The 22,715-nt window shown below is 39.1% G+C and overlaps 1 protein-coding gene across 9 annotated transcripts in view; it reads left to right on the forward strand.

Annotated features, from left to right (window-relative positions):
* The window catches only part of plce1 (phospholipase C, epsilon 1), an 84,499-nt gene that overhangs the window by 25,926 nt on the left and 35,858 nt on the right, over positions 1–22,715 (forward strand). For all 9 annotated transcript variants that reach the window (XM_032502386.1, XM_032502379.1, XM_032502382.1 and 6 more), the window contains 2 exons: positions 12,477–12,649; positions 13,487–13,626. In XM_032502386.1, the coding sequence (XP_032358277.1) occupies positions 12,477–12,649; positions 13,487–13,626 (313 nt within the window). The remainder of the gene's footprint in view (positions 1–12,476; positions 12,650–13,486; positions 13,627–22,715) is intronic.

Here is a 22,715-nt window from a genome sequence, read left to right on the forward strand (position 1 = left end):
TTAGTATAAAGTACTGTAGTAGGCTACAGTAACAGTTTAATTAGGTAACTGGGGGGGAAGGGAATGCACCATTTCCTGATTTCTGAAGCACAAGTTACCTCATCATATTACTAAAATTAATAGAGCACTATCTCTTGATATAAATATTGCTTTGAACTCTTTCTTACATTTATTGACTTAACACTTTCATAATTGATTGTCTTTGGTGGACATTTGGATTAAGTGACTGACGTTGGCTTTAAATAAGGGGTTTCAACGGCCAATTTTTAGTTCTGTTTGTTGGCTCCTGATCAAAACACAGAGTAATTATTTGAATTTTGTCGAACAATGTTTACACATTGAACAGGCTCGTAGAGAAGGATTGATTGAAATCTTGTATACCAGTGTCTCCTCTGTCTTGTTTATAGTGTACTCACTGATAAAATCTCCCTTTTTACTGCTGGGTTGTGATGGGCCAGTTGCCTCATAACCTAATATGGGGGTACCCTCTGAGTCTCTATCTTTTCCCCTTACTCTTCTCTCTCTCTCCTGTCTCTTTCCTTCCCATCTTTCCCCTCTCCGTCTCTTTCTTTTTTTATCTCTCCTCAGGCTGATATAGATGTAGAGATCTCTCACTCCCTCGCTTCCTCTGTTTCTCACTCTCTCTCTTTTGTGCTCTCTTTCGCTCAAGCCTGCTCTTTCACTTTAATAATCGTACACAGACTAAGAGGGATTGGAGCTTGGACGTTTTTCTTCCTTTCTCTTCGATCATCAATTACTCTGTGCTACAGTAAGTAAACTGTTTACTACGAGTTGTTGCTGTACTTTGACTGAGGAGTCTTTTCATTCATTGTGTTTTGTGGCTATAAGGAACTACGTTTTAAGGTTTACATTTTTACTCTGATTAGTGTTACAGCAACAGGATTTGAGTTCATTACGCTGTTCAAAGTTGGACACAGGGTTAAGCGCTCGATAGTGTAGTGTTATCAAAATACGTATGAACTTATCTGCTAAAGGATAACTTGAGAAAATGTGTATGGACATATATAACAGCGAAGTAAGTTGTGCACAAATGCCTTACAAAGATCTAGGGTTTTGTTGTGTCCTAGTTAATCAGAGGATATTAAATGTGCATGATTTTGAAAATGCAGCAATACTGGAAGGTCGATCGAGGTAAAGCCATGGAGTAGGTGAGACGTTTAACACAGCAGTCAGTAAAGATTGGCGAACTTTAAGATTATTAGCACTAACATGTATTATAACACAATACAGCACAAGTTAGTATAATAGTTGCTAATGCCATCTTTTGAATTGTAACTCATCAGAACATTCAAGCAAAAACATTCACGCAACAATTACTTTTAAATCTTATCGACTGCTTATTTCTGCATGTAGAACCAAGATACTGCTTTTTCTAGGACGTTAAGAACTGAAAAACATTAATCAGGCTTATCTCTGGCTGTTTGACCAGGACTGTGTGTGTTCATGTTGGAGTGTGTAGCGGCTTGCTGTAGTATGACATCATGAGAACTGTAAGTGGGGAAGTGGGGGTGTGGAAGGGTCCCACTGAGTGCTCTGGGTAATGGGTTCCAGGTTGTTTTGGCCCTCAAGATGACCCCTTTTTTCTCTCTCCCAGTCTCTCTCTTCAACTCCTGTCATATTTCTTTTCTGTTCCTCTGATGGCTTCTCAATTCTGTTTCTTTCTCCCTCTGAAACTTGCCTTTCTCTCTTAGAGCTGAAATAATATTTTGGGTTATCTCCATCAGTCCAATCAGTTATAATATCATATTACTCACTCACTGCATTGCTGAGATTTCAGAGACAAGGATTCAACCAATCAGTACCTCAATGCTTTTTCGTTCTTATAATCACAAATAAAGTCATTAGTGCCTCCGTGAGACTGCGTAAATACGTAGATGACCTCCTATTCTCCCTAATTTTTCCATTGCGTTGGCTGGGCTGCACATCATAGCTGTAAGAAGACTAACATCTTCTTAAATAGCCCTTATGGGACGCTCTAAATGTTGCGTTTATTGCTGCACTCTTCACATTGTGTTTATGATGAATTATGAACCAGAAGTAGGTTGGCCATTAAATGGATGACTGTAACAGAGTTATTTTAGTGTACCTAAAGTTTGACTATATAAAGGCCAATACAAGAGTCACATTTTGTTACTTATCTAAATCTGTTTATTTTCTTCTTTTCTAATTTGCTGTGGTGCAGCTGGTGAGCATGCTAACTGATTACCAAAACTATGAACATAAGACCAATGCTGAATAAAGACAGAAGCTCCCTTTAACCTCACTTAAGCTCATCAGGAATAACCCACAGTGACTCTTTCTGTTGTAATAATACAACAGTAATAAAAAGAAATGATGACACCTAAGCTCTATCTAATATTAATATCTAATCTTCTCAAGTGTTCTACAAAGCACACAGTAACATTTTCTGCTGAAATAGTGACCTGATATTTTACAAGTGTGCCCAAGCACAGCTTGTCATTCCCTTTCTACTTTCTTTTCACTCTGTACAAATTCGATTAGTTAGTCCTTTCCTGTATATGTGATTTTTCTGTTGCACTTTGTCAGCTGCTTTCCCTCGCCGGCACTAAAAGGGGTCGATGATCAGCAAATGCAGCCACTGGATGATAATCTGTATATTTGTTTTCTCGTTTTCATTTTTGTTATGCTGCTTTTGCTGTTTGTTAACATCTGCATTTGAGATTCTACATTGCATGCCGTTTTCCCACTACTCTCGACTTCTGTGTGACACACACACAAATAAAGTACACACAAATATGTCAAATAAGCTTGTAAAAGGTGTGAGGCACTGCTCGGGAGGTGGGCCCAGCTCTTGGATCTTTGGTGAAATGGCTCTTTGTGAAATTCAATTTGGGATTATGATTCAAGTCACCCTTGGGCTCCCTCTCCATTTCCTCTGCTGCAGTCCCCTGTGGTTTTCTCTTTTCACATCCTTTTTGTCTTTCCTGCTGCGCTGTTCTCTTTTTCATATGCTTTTTCCTACTCTCCCTCATCCTTTATTTTCACCTCCTCCACCACTCCATCTTTTGCTCTCTTCTTAATTTTCCTCCTGCTCTCTGTTGAAGTAGTCATCCTGTTTCGACAACCTTTCTCAAACCTTGTCCATCTTTGCTTTTTTAGCAATTTTTTACTCTTAATTTTAGCATGATAATTTAAGGATCTATTTTGAAAAACATAAGGAAAAAAGGGCCTAAACCTTGGAGCCAGCAATTCATAAGTGGTATTATGATCTAAAATTAATAATTCAAATGAAAAAAAGATTTGAATGTAAATTTAAAAATAGGGCAAACAGAATCAACGAGCATACCACGTTAAATGTTTTTAATTGCATTAAGCGCATGCCGCCATTTATTAATTTATTTTACACTTAACACTTTAATATTTCAACCTTTTTCCACACCTGTACTTATCATCAAGCTGCCATGCTTTCTCGTAACACATCCTACTGCTGCAGGCATGATGGAGAAAGACAGCCGCAACCCAATTCTGGCACTTTTTATTTTCCAAAACTCCCGGACGGTGCAGTAGACAAGTCGAAAGCCATATGCACATTGTGTAAAGCCAAACTAAAACATCACCGAAGCACATCAAGCTTGAGCTACCGCCTAGGAGCTAAGCATAGTACGGATAACATGACAAGGGTTGATGCTAGTGGGCTCAAGCATAGCACTATATTGAAGAGTGCTAGTTGACGACCTGTGCATTGTTTGTATAAGCAAAGTGTTAGTGTTACATCTCCGTTAAGTGCTGTGCTGTAAGGATAGGAATTTTAGTTTTTAGTTAGGTACTTGGAGGAATTGTGCAATAATGAGAGATTTGCATGTTGCTTTTGGTTACAATACATACATAAATAATAAACAAATACAAATCTTAAATTCAAGTTCATAAAGTAACTTTCTTTGCATTCATTTGATTCCCAATCAAGACACACTGGTAAGAATTGCTTTCCATTGTTCATATGTACTTAAAAACAGTTTTGAAATGCAAAAAAATAGAATTTTAATCATGTGATAAAACATGCGATTAATCGTGATTAACTATAGAAATTCATGTGATTAACCGCAATTAAGATTTTTTTTTAATCATTTGACAGCCCTATTAAAAAACAATGTATACCCTTTAAGATCTACTCTCTTCAATAATCAATAATTTCTAGTTCTATTTACTTTTTATTTTCTTACTTTACTTAATTAGTTAAATGCTTTTTCCTATTTGAATTAATTTAGCCTACTTTTTCATGTAGCCTAACTGCCAAAACAAATGGCTTTCTGGTAGTCTTCCAGCGATTGGGAATCCCAGGGAAAAAGCCTTTTCTAAAAACTTTTGGGGGTTCCCAAACACCCACACACTTACATCACCCACATTACATTCACAGTGCTGTATTGCATGAGTCTAACCTCTAGAAATGTCAGCATCATAATCCACCCACTGAGCCACAGAGGACCTGATCTAAGATGTGAGTCAAACAAGAGGGGTTTTCTCTCAAGGCTTACTCTGTAAAACAACAAACTCTTCTGCCTTCTGTTACCAATAGCATCTTATTGTTCAGTTTTCACACTGTGTATATTTCTCTTTAGTTGAACTATGAAGATCATTTCCCTTCGGTACCCTGCAACTGCCTCTAGAGTCCTCCAGGATAACGTATCCCGGAAAGATTACTTCTTCAGTCGGCTTCCCTGACCACCGGTGTCCACCATGATGTTTGTGGGTTACCACCCTTTGAGGCACCTAAGACCACAGCTCCCCGCCCCAGCTTCTGCAATGGAAACTTTGAACCTTGTCCACTCTGTTCAATGCCCCCAGCCTCCACAGGGATGCGCAAAAAGCTCAACCTTTTCTCTGTCGGACAAGGGCCTCCTCCAGACATTACTAATTTACCCGTACTACCTGTTTGGGCTTACCAGGTCTGTCCAGAGTCTTCCCCTGACCCAACTCACCACCAGATAGTGATCAGTTGACAGCTATGCCCCTTTCTTCACCCAAGTTTCCAAAACATACGGCCTAAGATCAGATGAAACAATTTTAAAATCTATCATAGACCTTCGGCCTATGCTTGAACATGGGGTTTGTTATAGACAATCCAAGTCCGACAACGAACAACCACTTGGATTCAGATCTGGGAGGCCGTTCCTCCCAATCACGCCTCTGCATGTGTCATTGCCCATGTGCGCATTGAAGTTGCACGTTGCTTTTTCAGGCTGTGCCCAGCCGGGCTCCGTTGCAAACCTGGCCACCAGGCGCTCGCTGATGAGCCCTCCATCTGGGCCTGGATCCAGACCGGGTCCTCGGGCTTCCTCCAGGCATGGTAACTTCACCTCTTCCTCTGTGACTCATAGGGGTTTATGAACAATTCTTTGTCTGGCTCCTCACCTGAGACCACTTTATCATGGGAGACCCTACCAGAAACACCAACTTCCAGACAACACAGCCCTCAGCTTCATAGGGACACACAAACCTGTCCACCACGATAAGGTGATGGTTTGCGGAGAACAATCCTTCATTCAGCATTTCTTACGAATCCATTTGAATGGATTTAGCCATCAGTCCAATACTCGCTGTGCGGGTTGATGTCTTGCATACACCTATCTTGTCTCCACTTCCATCTTTTTTTTTTGGTGGTTGACAATGGTTGAAAATACATATGTATGTACACAGCCTATACAAGTACACAAAACACATACAGTATGTATACATATCGAATCTGTATCAATGTACACATAAGTACAAACAACTCTTTTTGCCTATGAGCTCGTACACACAAATGAGCCTGAGTCCAGGCTTGGGTTGCGTGAACACAAACATTACCTTGTGGAGACAGAAATTGCAGAGAGGTTGTCTGTTTCTTGGTGATGCAAACCAGAATTGTGTGTGTGTGTGTGTGTGTGTGTGTGTGTGTGTGTGTGTGTGTGTGTGTGTGTGTGTGTGTGTGTGTGTGTGTGTGTGTGTGTGTGTGTGTGTGTGTGTGTGTGTGTGTGTGTGTGTGTGTGTGTGTGTGTGTGTGTGTGTGTGTGTGTGCGTGTAAGGTACATTCATTCTCCTAAGTGTCTCCTAAGCTTTTCCGAGGAGCATGTTTGAAGTGCATATGTGCATGTGTGTGTGTGAGAGAGAGAGAGAGACAAAACACACACAGAAACATACAGTATGCAAATACAACATTTGACCTGAGAGGTGGGATATCTGCTTGCCAATGTGGGTGTGCTTGGTTTATGGCTTTTGTTTTTTTGCTTACTCTGGCCAGGATGGGTGAGGTTAGAGTGTCTGGATTGTGAGATACCAGGGCTGCTGAACATACCTGGCTACTCACCGAGTTTTCAAATAGACTAGGTGCAGTGGATTTAAACCCTCTTGTCACATTGGGTGGGCAGAGTGCACATTTTCTTCATTTCCCTCAGAGTGCTTTGTCGGCTCCATTTTCGCTTCTTTAAAGCAAACATACAGTCCATATGATATGAAGGATTTTAAGAATATGGGGCTTTCTTAGACCTTAATCTTTTAGTGATTTATAGTTCTTCAAGAATGAAGCATTGGAAAGATTCAGCTGAGTTCATATTGCTGAAAGAACATACTTAACCTCCAAGGAGTCTTGCTCTAAAACATATATATATATTTTTTTAAATCATTTTAAATCTTTTGATGCTAATCTTTACTGTTTAAAAAGTTGTATGCTGGAGAGACAATTTAATTTGATGAGAAAATTAGGAAATTATGCCACATCCTGCAGCTTGTTTTATGGTAATCAGAACCCCCCTTTATGTGCACTGTGGCATCAAACTTAATGTGATTCAACTAGTACAGTGCCTGTTGACAATGTGCCTGTTTGGAACGGGCTGATTGCTTGGCCTGTGGTATTGCTGCTTGTAGAATTCTTCAAAACCAAATTTTACGCCAACATGGCTTACAGAAGGACCCTAAACCGCTTAAAATGCAACTCCACTGTATAGCCTACTACCGACGTATAGTGTAGGCTACGTCTACATCAGAGGAAGACATTGTACTTCTATATTTACCTGACAGAGAACGTTGCAGATTCAGAATGTAATCTCAAAATATCACAATGAAAATGTGGAGTAATCAGACATTAGTGTCATGGACTCTTGGCAGTGTGCTACCCACCTGGCCCGTTATGAGAGCTTATCAGCACCTATCTGCGTTAATCAACCACCAAAACCGGACTGGATGATTGTTAACAAATTGAACACTTCAGGAGAGGTGTTAATTTCCATACAGGTTTAGTGGCTTAACAGTTAACAGTGAAGTAGGGGATTTGATTCACGGGGGTATTTTGATGACAATAATGTTAATAGTGTTAAATAAATTAGCAGTAGACTTAAGTAAACCGACCCAGGGTGAATCTGATGAAAACTACTGTCTGGGCTGTCTGCCCGCTTCAGCTCTGAGATTTTCTCGCATTGCACTGCTCTGTAAAGGAATAATCTCCAAGATTACATTATGTTCTGCCACTGTTTAGAAGTGAACGTAGGCTACAGCTCGCAGCAGCTTAATACTATATAGTGTTTGGCTCTTATCCAGCAATCAGGTAGCTTACTCTGGAAGCAGGAAAAGGAAATAATTTTCAACATTCTTTTATTGAACAAATTGAACATTAAATTAAACACAAATGGCACCACTAAAAAATGACTGTTACATTTTAAAGGGCAGGTTTTCTGCTGATACTGTCTTTAAGCATCTATTGTGATATGTTGCAGCCTTTCACGATATGGTTATTGCACCAGTTGATATCGCAGTGACAATAAAAAAACGTATATATTGTGCAGCCCTAGCCAGAACCCTTGAGTCTTCTTCCTTTTGAAATTAATCCTAGTATTATAAATATACACTTTTTACAGACCAAAATAACCGATAATTGCTCAGTAAAGGAAAGGGTTACGGCTGACGTCACTCCCACTGACCTCAGGTCTGAGTCCAGAGACCAGAATAACAGAGTTCTTTTAACACTAAACCCCCGCTGACCTCAGCTAACCTCGACCCTCCATGAAGCTTCTAAAAGTAGAATTCAGTCAAAACGATGTATTTCTATTTCTTGAATGTCAGCTTCGTGGGAGATTATGTGGGGGGTGGCAGGGCACCATTGCAATGATATGTCTAATCCAATGTGAGTACTCGTGTGTGTTTAATTGCATGATATTATTACCAGATCAAGGTTTTTGTCCTTGTATGTATGTGTGTTTATGTATGCATGCATGGTAATTGTAGGGTGGAGAGTGTAACACACACACACACACACACATTCATTGCATAATTTCACAGCTGCTGAGGTACATTGTATCAGGGGACCTCTGCCTTGCAGGACCGGACAATATTCAGAGTAATTGAAAAGGAGTGTGGTGTATGTGACTGAGAAAGGGTGTAAGTGTGGGAGTATGTCAGTGTGTGTGTGTGTGTGTGTGTGTGTGTGTGTGTGTGGTGGGCCAGGAACATCAAAGTAAAGAGTTTGAGGTGTGGGTGGTTGGATTTCGGTGAGAGCTTCGGCCTCTCCAGTGTCCTGCATGCTGATACATACAGTATGTGTCTGGTATGAAATACATAATGGCACAGGCATGAGTCAGAGTGTGTTTGCATGTCTGGAGTTTAGCATGTGTATGTACGTGTGTGCATTCCAGCACAAGGTTCAGTAGATCTGTATTGTGCCCCACAGTGCCCTTGCTAATCCTTTCCCAAAATGGCTGTTGCCAGGCAGAGACATTACCCAATGGGGCACTAATGGGACTTCATTGCAAACTCATTCATAGCTGTAAATGACGTGGACTGAATGTCAGGAATAAGAAATAGCTAATAAGCTAACAACTCAGCTAGTATGCTGTACTGTTTGTTATTCTTCTCTTTTAATTTATGAATGCACTTTGATTCAAGCATCACAGGTTTGATCCCCATCCTCGAGGAAGACAAACTCTCTGAGTCTTTACTCTTGAGACCAGATTTTACACTGGCCAAACAGGCTGAACAGGAAGCTGTCTGTTGCATTTGAAAGGTAGAGAAAGTAAGACAAATATGTTTAGAGTAGTTTTCATAGTTTACACAAACTGTTGTGAAACAACATTAGCCTGCAGAGCCAAAACATTTTGTTTTAATTAAAAAATGAACAAACATATTTATTTATTTTACAGATAAAATTCGGACTATTTGCGATATGGGCATGTAGTCTTCATTACAAATGCAAATTTCTATCCAGCACTGTAACAGTGATTAGCAAAAACAGATTTTGACTGTCAGTAAATGTTTTTGAAGTTACTGTAACTTGTTGTAAGTGGAGCTCACTCAGTGCAGCTGCCTCTAGCAATTATAAGTTACCTTCACTGAGCTTACCCATTAGCATTTTTTGTACACACAGTGTAACATGAGATACAGAGCTCTATTAGTGTGGCTGCTGACTTATACTCATATAGCTATGGTTATGCTAACTGGCTAAATGCCAAGATCAGTAGTGCTCTTACTAGAAAGAAGACCACCATGGATATATTGGTATTGGATGACCTGTAGTTATGTAATTGAGCTGAAATGTAATTATTGCCTCCACGTTTGTTTTTTTTGCAGTATGAAAACACTTTTTGGATGTTTTGGACTTGAGGACCAATTGCAAGAAGTTAGGCAAACTTAGTTAGGCTTATTCATTGTTCATTCATTTCCATTCATACGGAAAAGACTATGTGCCAAAATGACAACATGCCAACATCAGGCGCACGTACGGCACGTCTACTCACCAATCAAAGGGAGACGGAACACACGTACTTGGTGACAACACACCGTAGGCATGTCATTGAAAGTTCTTTTATTGCGCTAGCAAAATCACTATGTGGTACCAAAAAGAATGGGATCAAATGTACACAATGTAATTAAACATGAACGTTGGTTCGCACCTTGGTCCGGACTTACTGTATTTAATGTAGTATCAACAGTCTCTTTGGTAGGTGCAGATACTTTTGACCATGATTTTTAGTGTGTCCATATACACATACAACTGGGTTTTTGTGATTTTGAAGGAAAGCCAGTCTTTATGTGCATGTGTGTGGAGTTTCAAGATGAGTTGGTGTGTGGGTGTGTGTGTGTGTGTGTGGGTGGGTGGGACAGCTGCTTTGTGTCTGTCAAAAGCAACACCACATTCCCAGCAGTGTCATTTGAAGTTGGGCTCTCTTACACACTTAGACACACAAACAGCTTTTTCAGCTCCATTGGTCACCTTTTCAAGACTCTTGGTCTGTGTGTTAGAGTAGAAGTGGCATTTAAAGTTATTGGGGAGTTTATCTTTTTAAAATGTTTTTCAAGAAATTAAATGTATCACATCAGAAGATATTGACTTTTACTTTTATAAACAAGTAACAAAACTCGTTCCTTTTAGTCACTTATTTTTTTGTTGTTCTGTAAAACGTAGCACAGAGGTCTACATCAAATACACTAAGTGGGTTGTGTGTTGCTGTTCAACAGTAATAACAATCCAAAGGGAAACACTCACTTGTCATTCATTGTCACAAAGTCATAATTAAAAAAATTGTATTGTACCGCATTGTATTAAGAGTCTTGAACCAGCGCAACTGCAGTATAATTATCTTTAAAAAAAATCAGTTTGCTCTATTGATCCTTGATATAGACAGTGGTGATCGCTAGTTCCCTTAATTTGGTGTTTTACTGCCAAAATTCATAAGCAGGACACATAAGCAGAGACAAAGTCCATATTAGTTGTTGTTCAGTGCTGTTTGCAGCTACGTACCAATCCACTGATATTTCTGTTGCTTTGATACATAGCACTGAAATATTCAAGCCATGTGATATAGCATGAAAACTTCTCTACAAATGAATAATTTGGGTTGTATTTGTTTATTAGTGACGGTAAACTGAAAATCCAGCTAATTAACTGAAAACCTGCCCATCTAAATGCCGAGTAAATAACAGAGGCCTGAGTGATATGTACAACCGAGGCCAAGCCTGCTGTTTGGCCATGTATTAAGTGTGGAAAAATACACAGTTAATGTACTATAAATTTTGTCGGTTAAGTGGACATGCACAGACTCCAGATGCTGAGGTATTTTACCAGAAATGTGAGTTAGAGAAAGTTCTAGTTAAGGAAAAGGGAAAAAAAATTTGGTTCAATCTTTTATATCATAATGTTGTTGAAAGTTTCATCCTTTAAGCTTGTTGCAGAAATACAGGTCAATACAATACGGCTCATGGCTTGTTACTGAGAAGGTGTGTGTGCATGTGCGTGCATGCGTGCGTGTGGATTCTCTCTACTCGAAATGAATGTACAGTTTGGTCTGTGTGTCTGTTTGTCTGTTTGTTTGTGTGGTTGAATCCCGTGTGTGTGTATTTTTGTGTCTCACTCTTTCTCTCCTTCTTCATGCTGGCTCTCTCACTCTTTAAACGTGCAGGCTGGTATGTCTCCTTTCCCCCGGGATGTCCCAGATCTGACAACAGTTAGGCCTACACCCAATGCAGGAAACAAATTCCACTGAGACAAGTAGTGGGCCAACTGAACACAGATTCATGTACTAAACTCTAAGAATTAACACCATAATTCTCGGGGGTGCTGTCCTTTACTCACCTCCTTCCTTGCACTATTATGAAGCAGGGCTTATTGACAATTACACCCGCGCTGTATTTTCTCATTAAACTTGTATTGCATTCATCTCCCCACTCTGTTACCAGTATCGATTTTGTCCCAATTTTGTAATATCCACCCCCGCTGAAGGCATTAGCGCCCACTTACAGTGCCACAAAATGTTGCCGTAATGGCTTTTCTCCGAAATTTGTGCCCAAAGAGCTCATCTGCTGGTTCACACAAGGACAAAGTACAAGTCAATCGGTTTGGATAAGTGTTTCTTTTTTTGGCGGATGGATTTTGTTCCGAGAAGAGTGTGAAATGAAGGAGGAGGTTTTTCTTTAAGGTCAAAATGTTGGCTTGGTTAAAATTTTTTAGTGACGTCTGTTCTTTCTCTCTAGCCTCCTACCTTCCTTTTCTCCATCTCGCCATTATTCTCCTTGCACTATATACTTACGTATCTATCTTTCTGATGCATTCTGTCCCTTTCTCACCTTTCTTTCTATCTGATATGTCCCTCAGTGGTATTTCTCTTTATTAATTCTTCCTTTTCACGCTTTGATTTCTCTTCTGCGGAGAGGAAATTGCTTCCGATAATGAGAGGAGCTGATGACAATGACCTCTGGTTCAAACGTTGTGTAACGCTCTGAAAGGTGAAAAACAGCACCGGATGAGGACATTTTTGCCAGAAAGCTTTTGTGTCACTCTTTAATCTGAGTTATTACAGGTATTGCGTACTTCAAGGTTGATAAAGCGTGATCGGCCTTACCACTATTGGCCTTACACACTACTTACCACTGTGCTTCACTGTACCTGTGGACTCTTTATGAAAATGGAAACCTTTATTTATGTAAATGTAACTTTTGTAAGTCAGTGACACATTTGTCAATGACTTCCTCAACAGGTTAACAACTATGTGCAGGACAGAGAGGAACTCAACCTGATTTATCCCGCCAAAAAGCTCCTGCTGTCTTGCCCTGGATGTGTGTGTCTCAGGGAGTCTCGCTGGCCATCGCACACCGACAGTGCCAGCCCAGCCAGACCGGACCTGATCCCCCACCGTTGTCATCCATCTAGGTTTGTATCCATTTTTTTTTGGAAAATTAAGTAAAGGTTGCTAATTTAACAGTAACTTGAAGGTAGAAAGGAAGACATTGTAACCTATAGCAGCAGTAATGTGTGCTGGTTTTATAAAACAAGTAGGTGGAAAACAGATTGACTATAGGGTTGAAAATGACACTAAATAAATGCTCTCTTTGCAACAAGGATAATAGACTAAACATCTTTGCCTAACAACGAAAACGAGCAATTTGATGGCATCTCCTTGTGCTTTAGGAAATGATGATTGGTATTTGTAATTATTTTCTAACACTTACTGTACACAGTATATATGCATGCATACTGTACGTCACAGAGATCTTCCGGTTACACATTTGTAACACTGCAAAAGTTAAGCTGTAATGTTGCATAGTATAGATCTATAAATATAGTGTGTGTGTGTGTGTGTGTGTGTGTGTGTGTGTGTGTGTGTGTGTGTGTATATATATATAATATTTATATATATATATATATATATATATATATATATATTTGCACTTTACAATACCTTTATTTGACGCCACATTCAGCCATACCTTCTGCTCATTGTCTGTTGTTTGCCTGCTGGTTTGTGTGTTTCCTTGTGTGTTTTTTTGTTTTGCTTTTATTGTAGAAAATATCTCTGTAATAAGGGAATTTCCCCGCTGTGGGATGAATAAAGTATAATCTAATCTAATATATATATATATACAGGGTTTAATGCTAGTTTTAGATGCTGAACAGTGAACAGACAATTGTTAATGTTCAGATTAGAATCACAGGCAAACTTAACTGTGTTTTTTTTCTTCCTTGTTTTCACTTGTTATTTATTTCTAGGTTTTTTGCTTGTGGCCAGAGGACATCGGTGTGTTCCCTTCTGACCGGAGCCCTACTAGAGGCCACAGCAGCTCTCGGTGCCCGCTCCGCTCTGCCCTACCCTTTGCCCCAGGGCCCCAGCAGCCACGCCGTGCTGAAAGGTGGGTGTTGAACTGTAGAAAATGCTAAATGTTCTGCATTCAGTTTTATTGTCTCTTATGTAAATTGTGTGTTCCAACAATAGTTTAAATCATACTAAATGTTAATCCGCTAATGAATAGGGGAGCATTGCATTTGATAAAGTGAAGAAGGGACTTTGGTCATAGATTCTGTATCTGTTTGATTCTGAGAAGATTCTCGCTATTCCCCTGTGGTCCACGGCTCCACTCTTTTCTCTTCCTCTCTACTGTTTTCCCACATGATCCCTTAACCACAGCGGTTTTGGGTTGGGAGAAGCATGTCTATAGTTGATCCCAGTGGTTGCCCTTTCCTTTTTACTTTTCTCTTTATTTCCTTTGCTATCCTTTCCCTCTCCCTCTTCCTCTCTCTCTCTCTCCCTCTCTTTGTATCGGTCTCTATCTCTCTCTATTCCATTTTACAATTTAGACACACATGCACACACAATGTTGAAGTGGTGTAAGATGCACAGGAAGAAGAAAAAGCCTCCTGACATCACAGGGTCCATGCAACACTGATGCGCACACACACCAGGTTACGTCTTAACATCTGAAAAGAGGTCATATGCACTTCAAACATGCTCCTCGGAAAAGCTTAGGAGACACTTAGGAGAAGATGAATGTACCTTACACCACACACACCACACACACACACCACACACACACACACACACAACACACACACACACACACACACACACACACACACACACACAACACACACCATCTTTTCATTGAACTAAACCACATGGCAGAGCTAGCCTTGTTCCTGAAATGCCTTGAGAAAAATATTAAAAGGTCAATTGTAAAACTGTCTGTCCACCTTCTACAACTGATGTACGTGTGACATAAATGTAAGCCGATCCCGAAGTTAATTTCCAATGGCTTTGGTCCAGGGGACAGACTGTCTCTGGCCAGATCAAGGATACACACACACACACACACACACACACACACACGCGCGCACGCATGCACACGCACATACACAAACACACACAGATATGCATTTTTCTCTGACTTTTTCCTTTTGAATCATGGTAATAGTAGAACTTTATTTTTTAAGTTTTTGGATGCAAAAAAACCACACACTCATACAGCACTATCTTCAACTGACACTGCGTTCTGTTCTAAGGGTGTTACAGGAAACAGAATAGAGAGCAGACACGCGCAACATAGCAGCTTAGAAGCTTGGCAGGACTAGGTCTTCATACACACACACACACACACACACACACACACACACACACACACACACAGAGCATGATAGACTCACTGTCTAACTTTCTCTGTCTCTCTAATCTAGTACCAAAGCCATCCAGATAGTGCCCATGAGCATTACCTTAGAGAAGACTTACTGGGATTCCATTGTCACATTGTTACACACAAAGTTATCTGTTTTCAATCTTATCTTCTTATGATCTTATGCTCTCATGATTTCATATTTTGTGTACCAGAAAGCAGACATTATGTCCCTGTAACAAAGAAATTACATTTACAGTACTGTTGTTAGCTGTTTAAAGTTTTGAATTAATTTGCTGAGTGCAGTGCTGAAAGCTTAAAAAGAATCAAACAAAGAGTGGCTTTAGAAAAACTAATTATCTTTTTTGCAAGAAATATAAATTCATGAAAATGTCTGTTTTTCATGGGACCATAAGCATGTGATGGTCGGGACAAGAAGGAGGCAGAGTGCACCATGTGCAAAGCTAACACGTATGTTTCAGTGTCTAATAAAGGTGCTGGTGATCTCTAAGCTCACCTGGACACCAAAAAACCTTATCTTATTACATTGAAAAGGTTTTAAGAGATATTTAGTTGAAGCTGGATTTTGAAGCTGACACAGAATAGGTCATATTTAGAACATTTGTTCACATTCATTTATTTATTTGAGAAGAGCTTTTATTTTGTTACAGGTTGTTACATATTTTATGTTATTACATAAGTTATTTTTAAACCATTGAGGTATAATAAAGCATGTTCATTAACCTCTGAGAAGCCCGTCTGAATTTGTGTTTCTAAGCCAGTCCGAGTGTCCTCTTTTTTGGAAATCAAAATATGGTCACCCTACCTAAAACACCTAAAACCTACCTGCAAAAATAAGTGTAAATGGACTACGCTTATATAACCCTTTTCTGCCTTAGCATACATAGAATGTGTGCCTGTTTATTGACTGTACAGCCTTGGAACCAGGGAGTTGAATAAAGAGATCTATTATGCATGTTTTGGTCAGTCTTTTCAGTTTTTACCAGCATGTGCTAGCTTTTCACCCAGAATCTAGGGGATGAGTTTGTTCATCTGTTGTTTGACTGGGATTGAAAAAGACATGGGGTTTCAAAACGTTTGTGCACCGCCATTGTCTGTCCTCTGGAAATCAAAGGATTTTTTTTATTTTAATCCTCTTTGGTGAGCGTCACCTATATGTCACCTCTATACAAAAACTTTTGTGGTCTCTCTCTCTCTCTCTCCATACTTTACCTTTCCTTATTTCTTTTTGCCTTCATCCTCTTCCTTAAGCGGAAATGCACCTGTCTTGCAAACAAAAAAGAAGAATGACACCGACTACTACTAAGGTGGAGGCTGGGGATGTGGTCTTGACCAACTGCCACTTTGCTCATTTGAAAGCCGTGGTGTCTCTCTCACATGGGTGGGCCAAATTCTCTGGGGGCGGGCAAAGCAGAGAAAGGGGAGGTTGATTCCAGATCGGCCCATCTGAGCTTTCATCTTCTTAAAGCCAGAGCAGGATACCCATGGCTCGGTTTACACCTATCGCCGTTTCTAGCCACTGGGGGGCCATAGGCAGGCAGAGGGAACGCATATTAATGTTAAAACTTCATAAAGTGAAATTTTCATGTCATGGGACCTTTAAAACAATAGCATTAATATAGTATGGATCTTGTAATTATAAGTTTGTTTTCCCATAAATCTGACAAACTTATTGGTTGGGATTGAAAGAAAAGACCCCCGTTTTTGTTTTTCTTGGTGTATGCACGTATGCATGTCTTTGCGGATATAATTCCTATTTCTGTTGTATTCTGACCTAATAAGGTATTGATTATAGATTCAGTAGAGTGATAGCAAAACTGGACTGGAAGTACAACCTAACAAACTTGTGACTCTGGCCCAAATGCTCAAGGATTACCAGGATAATCACCTGGCCATCCTCTGTGTATTTTTAGCTTTTTAATGTGAGTGTTGATAGGTGGAATGCTTTTCTAAACATCCAAGTACCACATTTAATGTAAAAGATCTGAAAGTATTTTGCTGGTTCCTCTGATGTATATGAATGACTTATGTATTTTCGTAGCAGAGCAGTCATTTTGTTTTAGTAGCAGGTCAGGAAGAACGCTTTGGAGATGATGAATTATGTTTACAGATTGAGTCAGTACATGTCTGGGTCCGTACGACAGGCTTTTGTTATGAGGGTTAACCATTGACACCTATAAAGACAAATACTGGTGTTAGAAAACATGTTAACTGGGTACGTCAAGTGTAAGGTCAAAGTTGTGTGTTTGTGTGTGTGTGCTGCGGAGAGGAGAAAATTCACTGATGAATATGTCAGTAATTAGGAGCAGTTGTAGTTTTGTGGAGCTTGTCTTTGTAAAAAGTGTGATGCTTCCAACTACTTGTGTAAAAATCTAGTAGTATTGTAAAAGAAATGGCTGCCATTTGAAGACGTCCCATTGGGTTCTGCTAGGTTGTGGCAACCATTATTGTTTGACATTTCATAGCTCAAACAACCAAAAAGTAGACAGATTAATCGATAATGAAATCATCATTGTTAGTTGCAGCCTTAGAAGAAAGCAAAACACCTTATTCAGTCATTCATTCATTAGGTTATCTATCATATTCTCATTTGCAGTATTGATCTGTGAAACAGGTAATTCCCAGGTGAAAGATTTGCAGTGCGAAAATAAATCACAATAACAAAATTACACAAATAGTCCATTTATAAAATGAATAAGTTACAGGTATAAGCAAGAAATCTAAATGGAAGAAACCGTAAACCCACTAACAACACCAAACAAAACCGTTACAACATGGTCATAAATAACTAAACAAAAAGAGTTCAACCAACAGCAAGGGTAGCACAGTTGTCATTTAGTAATAAAGTGATCCTATAGGTTTGTGGAGTATTTGTTATTCTTCAAATAGTGGATGTGTCATTTTGGCATTACATATCTCCTGTTATGTTGTCCCATTTACTGTCAAATTATACTGTACACAGTTATTTAAGTACAAAGAAAATCTCTACTAAAGAACACTGGGGTTAAGCCATATTTATGTGAACTATAAATAGGAGTGTTTAAAGAGCAATTTTTTTTCTTTTTTACATCGCTTCCTTTATAGCGCAATTTATTGTGACCGCTAAAAGGAAGTAGGCAGCTGCCATCCTTCAAGCTCAATATTGGTGTTTCTTTCTTTTTTCTTTCACCCTCTTCCTCTTTGTCGGCATTGTACATTGTGTTGCCTGCCGGCATTGACAGCAGATGTGGTGGGGAATCATACTAAAGGGAAGTCTCAAGGATTTCAAGAACACTTATTTTTAACATGGCCATAATTGCTAAAAATACTCTTCTGAACGTTTGTTAGATGGGATTGTGACTTTTTCTTTTCAGTACATTAGGTCTGGTGAAAGGAAAGATAATATTTTGACCAAGATAACAGTTGAACAACCTTGCTAGCTGTTTCTGTGAAAACATTCATTGTATCAGACATACTGCTCATAAGGTATACTGGCCAACACCTTCTCTAAGCGAAATAATACAGCGAATCATATCTGCTCCCTTCATACTGACTAACAAATATAGGGTAATATGCTTTATGCAACCTACATATATACTGTACAGTGTAGGGCTGCCGCTAGCAAATTATTTTTGTTATTGCTTAATCTGTTAATTATATTTTAGATTTAGTGTTTAGTTGATAACATGTCACCGTTTCTCAGAGTGCAAAGTGTCGTCCTCAATGTGCCTTGTCAGACTCAACAGTCCAAAACCCGAAGACATTCAAATTTCAATGTAGTAAAGCAGTGGAAAGAAGCCTCACATTTGAGATGCTGTAACCAGAGAATACGTGGCATTTTTGCTTAATAAATGACTTAAACAATTAGCAAACTGATCAACTACATTTCTGTTATTAGACTTGTTGACTAGACTTGTTGCAGCACTTAAACTGAAATAAACTAACTGAATAGAGTCGTTAAAGACGAGGGAATCTTGTTTTCCCAAAATACAGAATTTTTAACATTTCCGATCCAATAATTCTGTGTTTAAGAATAGAAAAGATAAGAGAGGGAGACAGAGGGGAAAATGTTTTTTGGCTCTGTTGTTATCCCGTATTGCTTCTACAGTCTGTCCATATAAATGTTTGTGAATAGGGGTGGTCTTGCTGGTCTAACTGTAGCGTGTGGCTGTGAACTATGTATGGTGTCAGAGAAGAGTGGGAGAGAGAGAGAGAGAGAGAGAGAGAGAGAAAGAGAGAGAGAGAGGTGATTCTAGTCGGGAGAGAGAGCAAAGACTGTTTGCTGATAAGGAAAGGGAGAGAAGCCAGGTGAGTGAAAAAGAGCAATAGACATGACAAGATACTGCGCAAGTTGGAAATACTGTAAGCTAGAAATGGAGTGTGTGTGTAAGAGAGAGAGAGAGAGAGAGAGAGAGAGAGAGAGAGAGAGAGAGCGCTCAAAAGTAGACAAGTCCCTCGCTCTGGCACTGTACTGTGTGGAAGCAGAGTGGCCAGCTGTATCTAGCAACCATGAAGCACTCTCACAGAATGGACTACAAACTTATCAGTGAGTAGAGGAAATGTGAGTTACAGTATGGCTGCCGGTGTCTTCACAGAGCTGAGAAAAATTTTAACTTAGACTGAGTAGTACACAAGTCTTTGCATGTATTTTCTTTTTTAGATGTAGTGTCTTTGTGTGTATGTTAATAGGGACTACTGTATGCTGGCTAGTGTGGTCAGCACAAGAGTGACAATTCGTTCAACAGGAGTACCTGAAACATTTGTTTACATGGTAATCATGGAATCTGATTATGATCGCAAGTCATTTGCTCAGCTGTGACTTAAAGAAATATTACACATTCAGTAAAAACGAAATCTGACTTTGCTTGATCTAAAGTGTTGGATTTTGTCTATTGGTGAGAGATTTTTAACATGTAAAGATTTTTTAGTTTCTTTCTTGAATTGATTTTATAGTTTCTTTCTTAATTCCTTATGCGTTGTCATTTAAAAAACCTGCAGAATCCCGCCCCACCGAGCTGCAAGTGGCCTTTTATGTTTGAATTGTACCTCATATGCCATTTATTTCCACTTAAAAAATTGTGTTTTCATCTTTTTAATATAGGTTTTACTATATCAAATGTCACTCTTTTGAAAGATGTTAATGTTGCTTTATTCATTGGCAGAGAGTGTGACTAAGTAAGACCACGGACCAGAATGCTCTTTTGTGATTAGTTGTTGGTTTCCCTTTATAATTTACATGCTGAATTGCAAGACTTTATTAATTTGTGAATTCAAAACACATTTTCCACCAACACACTGTGATCGCTTGTATCTTATATAAACTACAGGGGGCAGTCACATTGCAATTCATTTCAAACTTTTGACAATTGTATTGAAACGTGATGGATGATGCAGCAGTATTGAAAATGTGTGCGAGTATGCAAGTGTTGCGCTCTGTGCCCCTGGCATACCAGAAACCTGACAGAATGACAGTCAAGAATTTCAGGATTTCTGGGCAACTTCACATTCTATTGACCCTAAGCATTAATGTCACATGAGGCTGTAGATATGTTTTGTCTCTTAGGATACAGCAACGCACCTTACAGTTAAAAACAAAACTACCACAATCCCCCACATGTTCCATCTGATTTGTGTCAAGTCACTGTGAGGTTACACAGAGATACAGAACTAATTTGGCGATGGCCCCACTTTTCTTTTTTTGTGTTTTTCCTTTGCGGTTTAAATGGGCCTCATTCACAGTATAGTTTGACCCGATACTTCTCACATGAAGAGAATAGTATAAAGCAAACACTTTGGACTAAATGCTTCTTTAAAAATCATACTTTATTATTATTTAACAATTGTGTGTTTTATTTAATGCTTTAATTTGACCGTTTGATTCATAACAAGGAGTCTTTGGCTTATTCAATCCATATTTCTTATCTACATTTGTAAAAACCTAAATGTTACCGTATATTTATGTCTACACGTGGTTCCGTTTGCATGCAGTATGCACTGCTGATCCAAGGGGGAAACTCCCTGGGATAACTGTGTTGTCAGCAGTCAGATAGATCAATGTTTATTGTTTCTGCTGCTGCTGTGTGTCTGTGTATTTGGCTGAGTCTGTATATTATGAGTCTTTAGGCTATTTGTTTTTGTATGTTTGTTGCTACCACTTGATACTTCTTGTTTTTTTTATTTCCACAAGTGTGTGTATGACCCTGAAGGGAAACTGCCTAATGCTGCAGTTTGGCTAGAAATTGCATTACATATCATCTACGATATTTTAATAAATAGAGATTTTAAAGAGGCATTTTGATGTGTATTTACTGTACAATACTTAATTAACAGACTTAAAAACAAAACACTCAAAATATAGTGCGTTCCAGAGTTACACATGTGATGATGCAATACCACAGTAGATCAGGTCTCAGATGTTAGTATTGTGGAGAGTTTAGTCTTTCACCCCCAAAAAAGAAAGCAAAACAAGTTTGTTGATGTTTTGAATAGAAATGATTTTAAATGTACAATTTGCATTTATAGGTTCAAAGGCTAATTTGTCAACAGTCCTTCGCCTGAGGCTGTGCTTTTTGCTGCACCTGTTTGAGTGCCCTACATACTCCAGCAGGGAAGTTGTCATCAGTTCTAAACCTGGTTGTGAGAACAGCGTGTATGTGTGCACTTGGCCGGCAAAGAAAGACGGCAGGGTCTATGTTCAGAGTTCCTCTCCTTTGGTTGGTGTACATAACGTGTGATTTACTCAGTGAACAAATCAAACCTCACATCAGTGTTGAAATATTGTTGTTATAGTCAGGGCTAACAAAGATTCAGATCATGACACATGAGTGTCTTTTAAATTCCAGACGTTACATTAACCACCACACATATATAGGTGCAATCTTCCCAGCTTCAGTTTGATTTTTATTAATGTTTTAAGTTTTGTCAAAGTAAAAGGGTAAACATGCAACTCTCTATCCCTCTAAACATAAGCCCTAGTTGAGACAGAAAAATTAACTATAACTGGTTGAGTTTTGATCAGACATCACGCATGAAATATTAAAATGTATATGATACATCAAATGTTTTGATATATCAACCACAGAGAAGGATACACATGCACACCCTTTTAAAAAAATGTAATTGTGTGCACGTCCCACCTTCTGGCCGGTGCAGGACAAATGAGAAATACTAAAGTGAAAAAAATGTAATGTCTGCAACAATGCATTTCGCTCCCATAATTTAATACAAAGGCAACGTTTCAACCCTACTGGGTCTTCTTCAGGCAAACACATGCACACCCACCCACAGGGTATTTGTATTCAGCATGCATTACACATGAGTAAACCCATGCTTAGGAATCACGGGGAGAGCATGGTCAATTAGTCCATGTTCATGTTCTCTCCGTCTCACAGCAGGAGTGCGGTATGCTCAGTATTGCTAAACAGTGTTTCTTAAACAAGTGTGTATGAGCTGTAATGGGCCAGGGGTCTTTTTCTCATGGGTCCTCAACAGATTATGTTAGGTACAATTATCAACATCACTGGAATCCAAGATCTTGTTCCATCCAGTCTTTAGTGTTTATTCATAACAGTTCTCTGTTGTCATTTCGGATATTGCACAGTTTGTGTGAAGCTTTGCAGGCAGAAGTTAAGCATTTCATGAATAACACATGATAAATCAAATTCTAATACAGTTTTTAATCCATCAATTTTAATTTGGGACCCATTGCTTTGCCAGAAAACAATGTTTTTTGAGAATGTAGGTCTTTGGCCCTTTTTATGTTTAAATATTTATTTAAAAAAAAAAAAAGTAACTCAGTTGTTTTACATGTCAACATGTTATGGTTGTGATTTATC

Source organism: Etheostoma spectabile, chromosome 21 (genome assembly GCF_008692095.1).
Source record: "Etheostoma spectabile isolate EspeVRDwgs_2016 chromosome 21, UIUC_Espe_1.0, whole genome shotgun sequence".
NCBI lineage: Eukaryota > Metazoa > Chordata > Actinopteri > Perciformes > Percidae > Etheostoma > Etheostoma spectabile.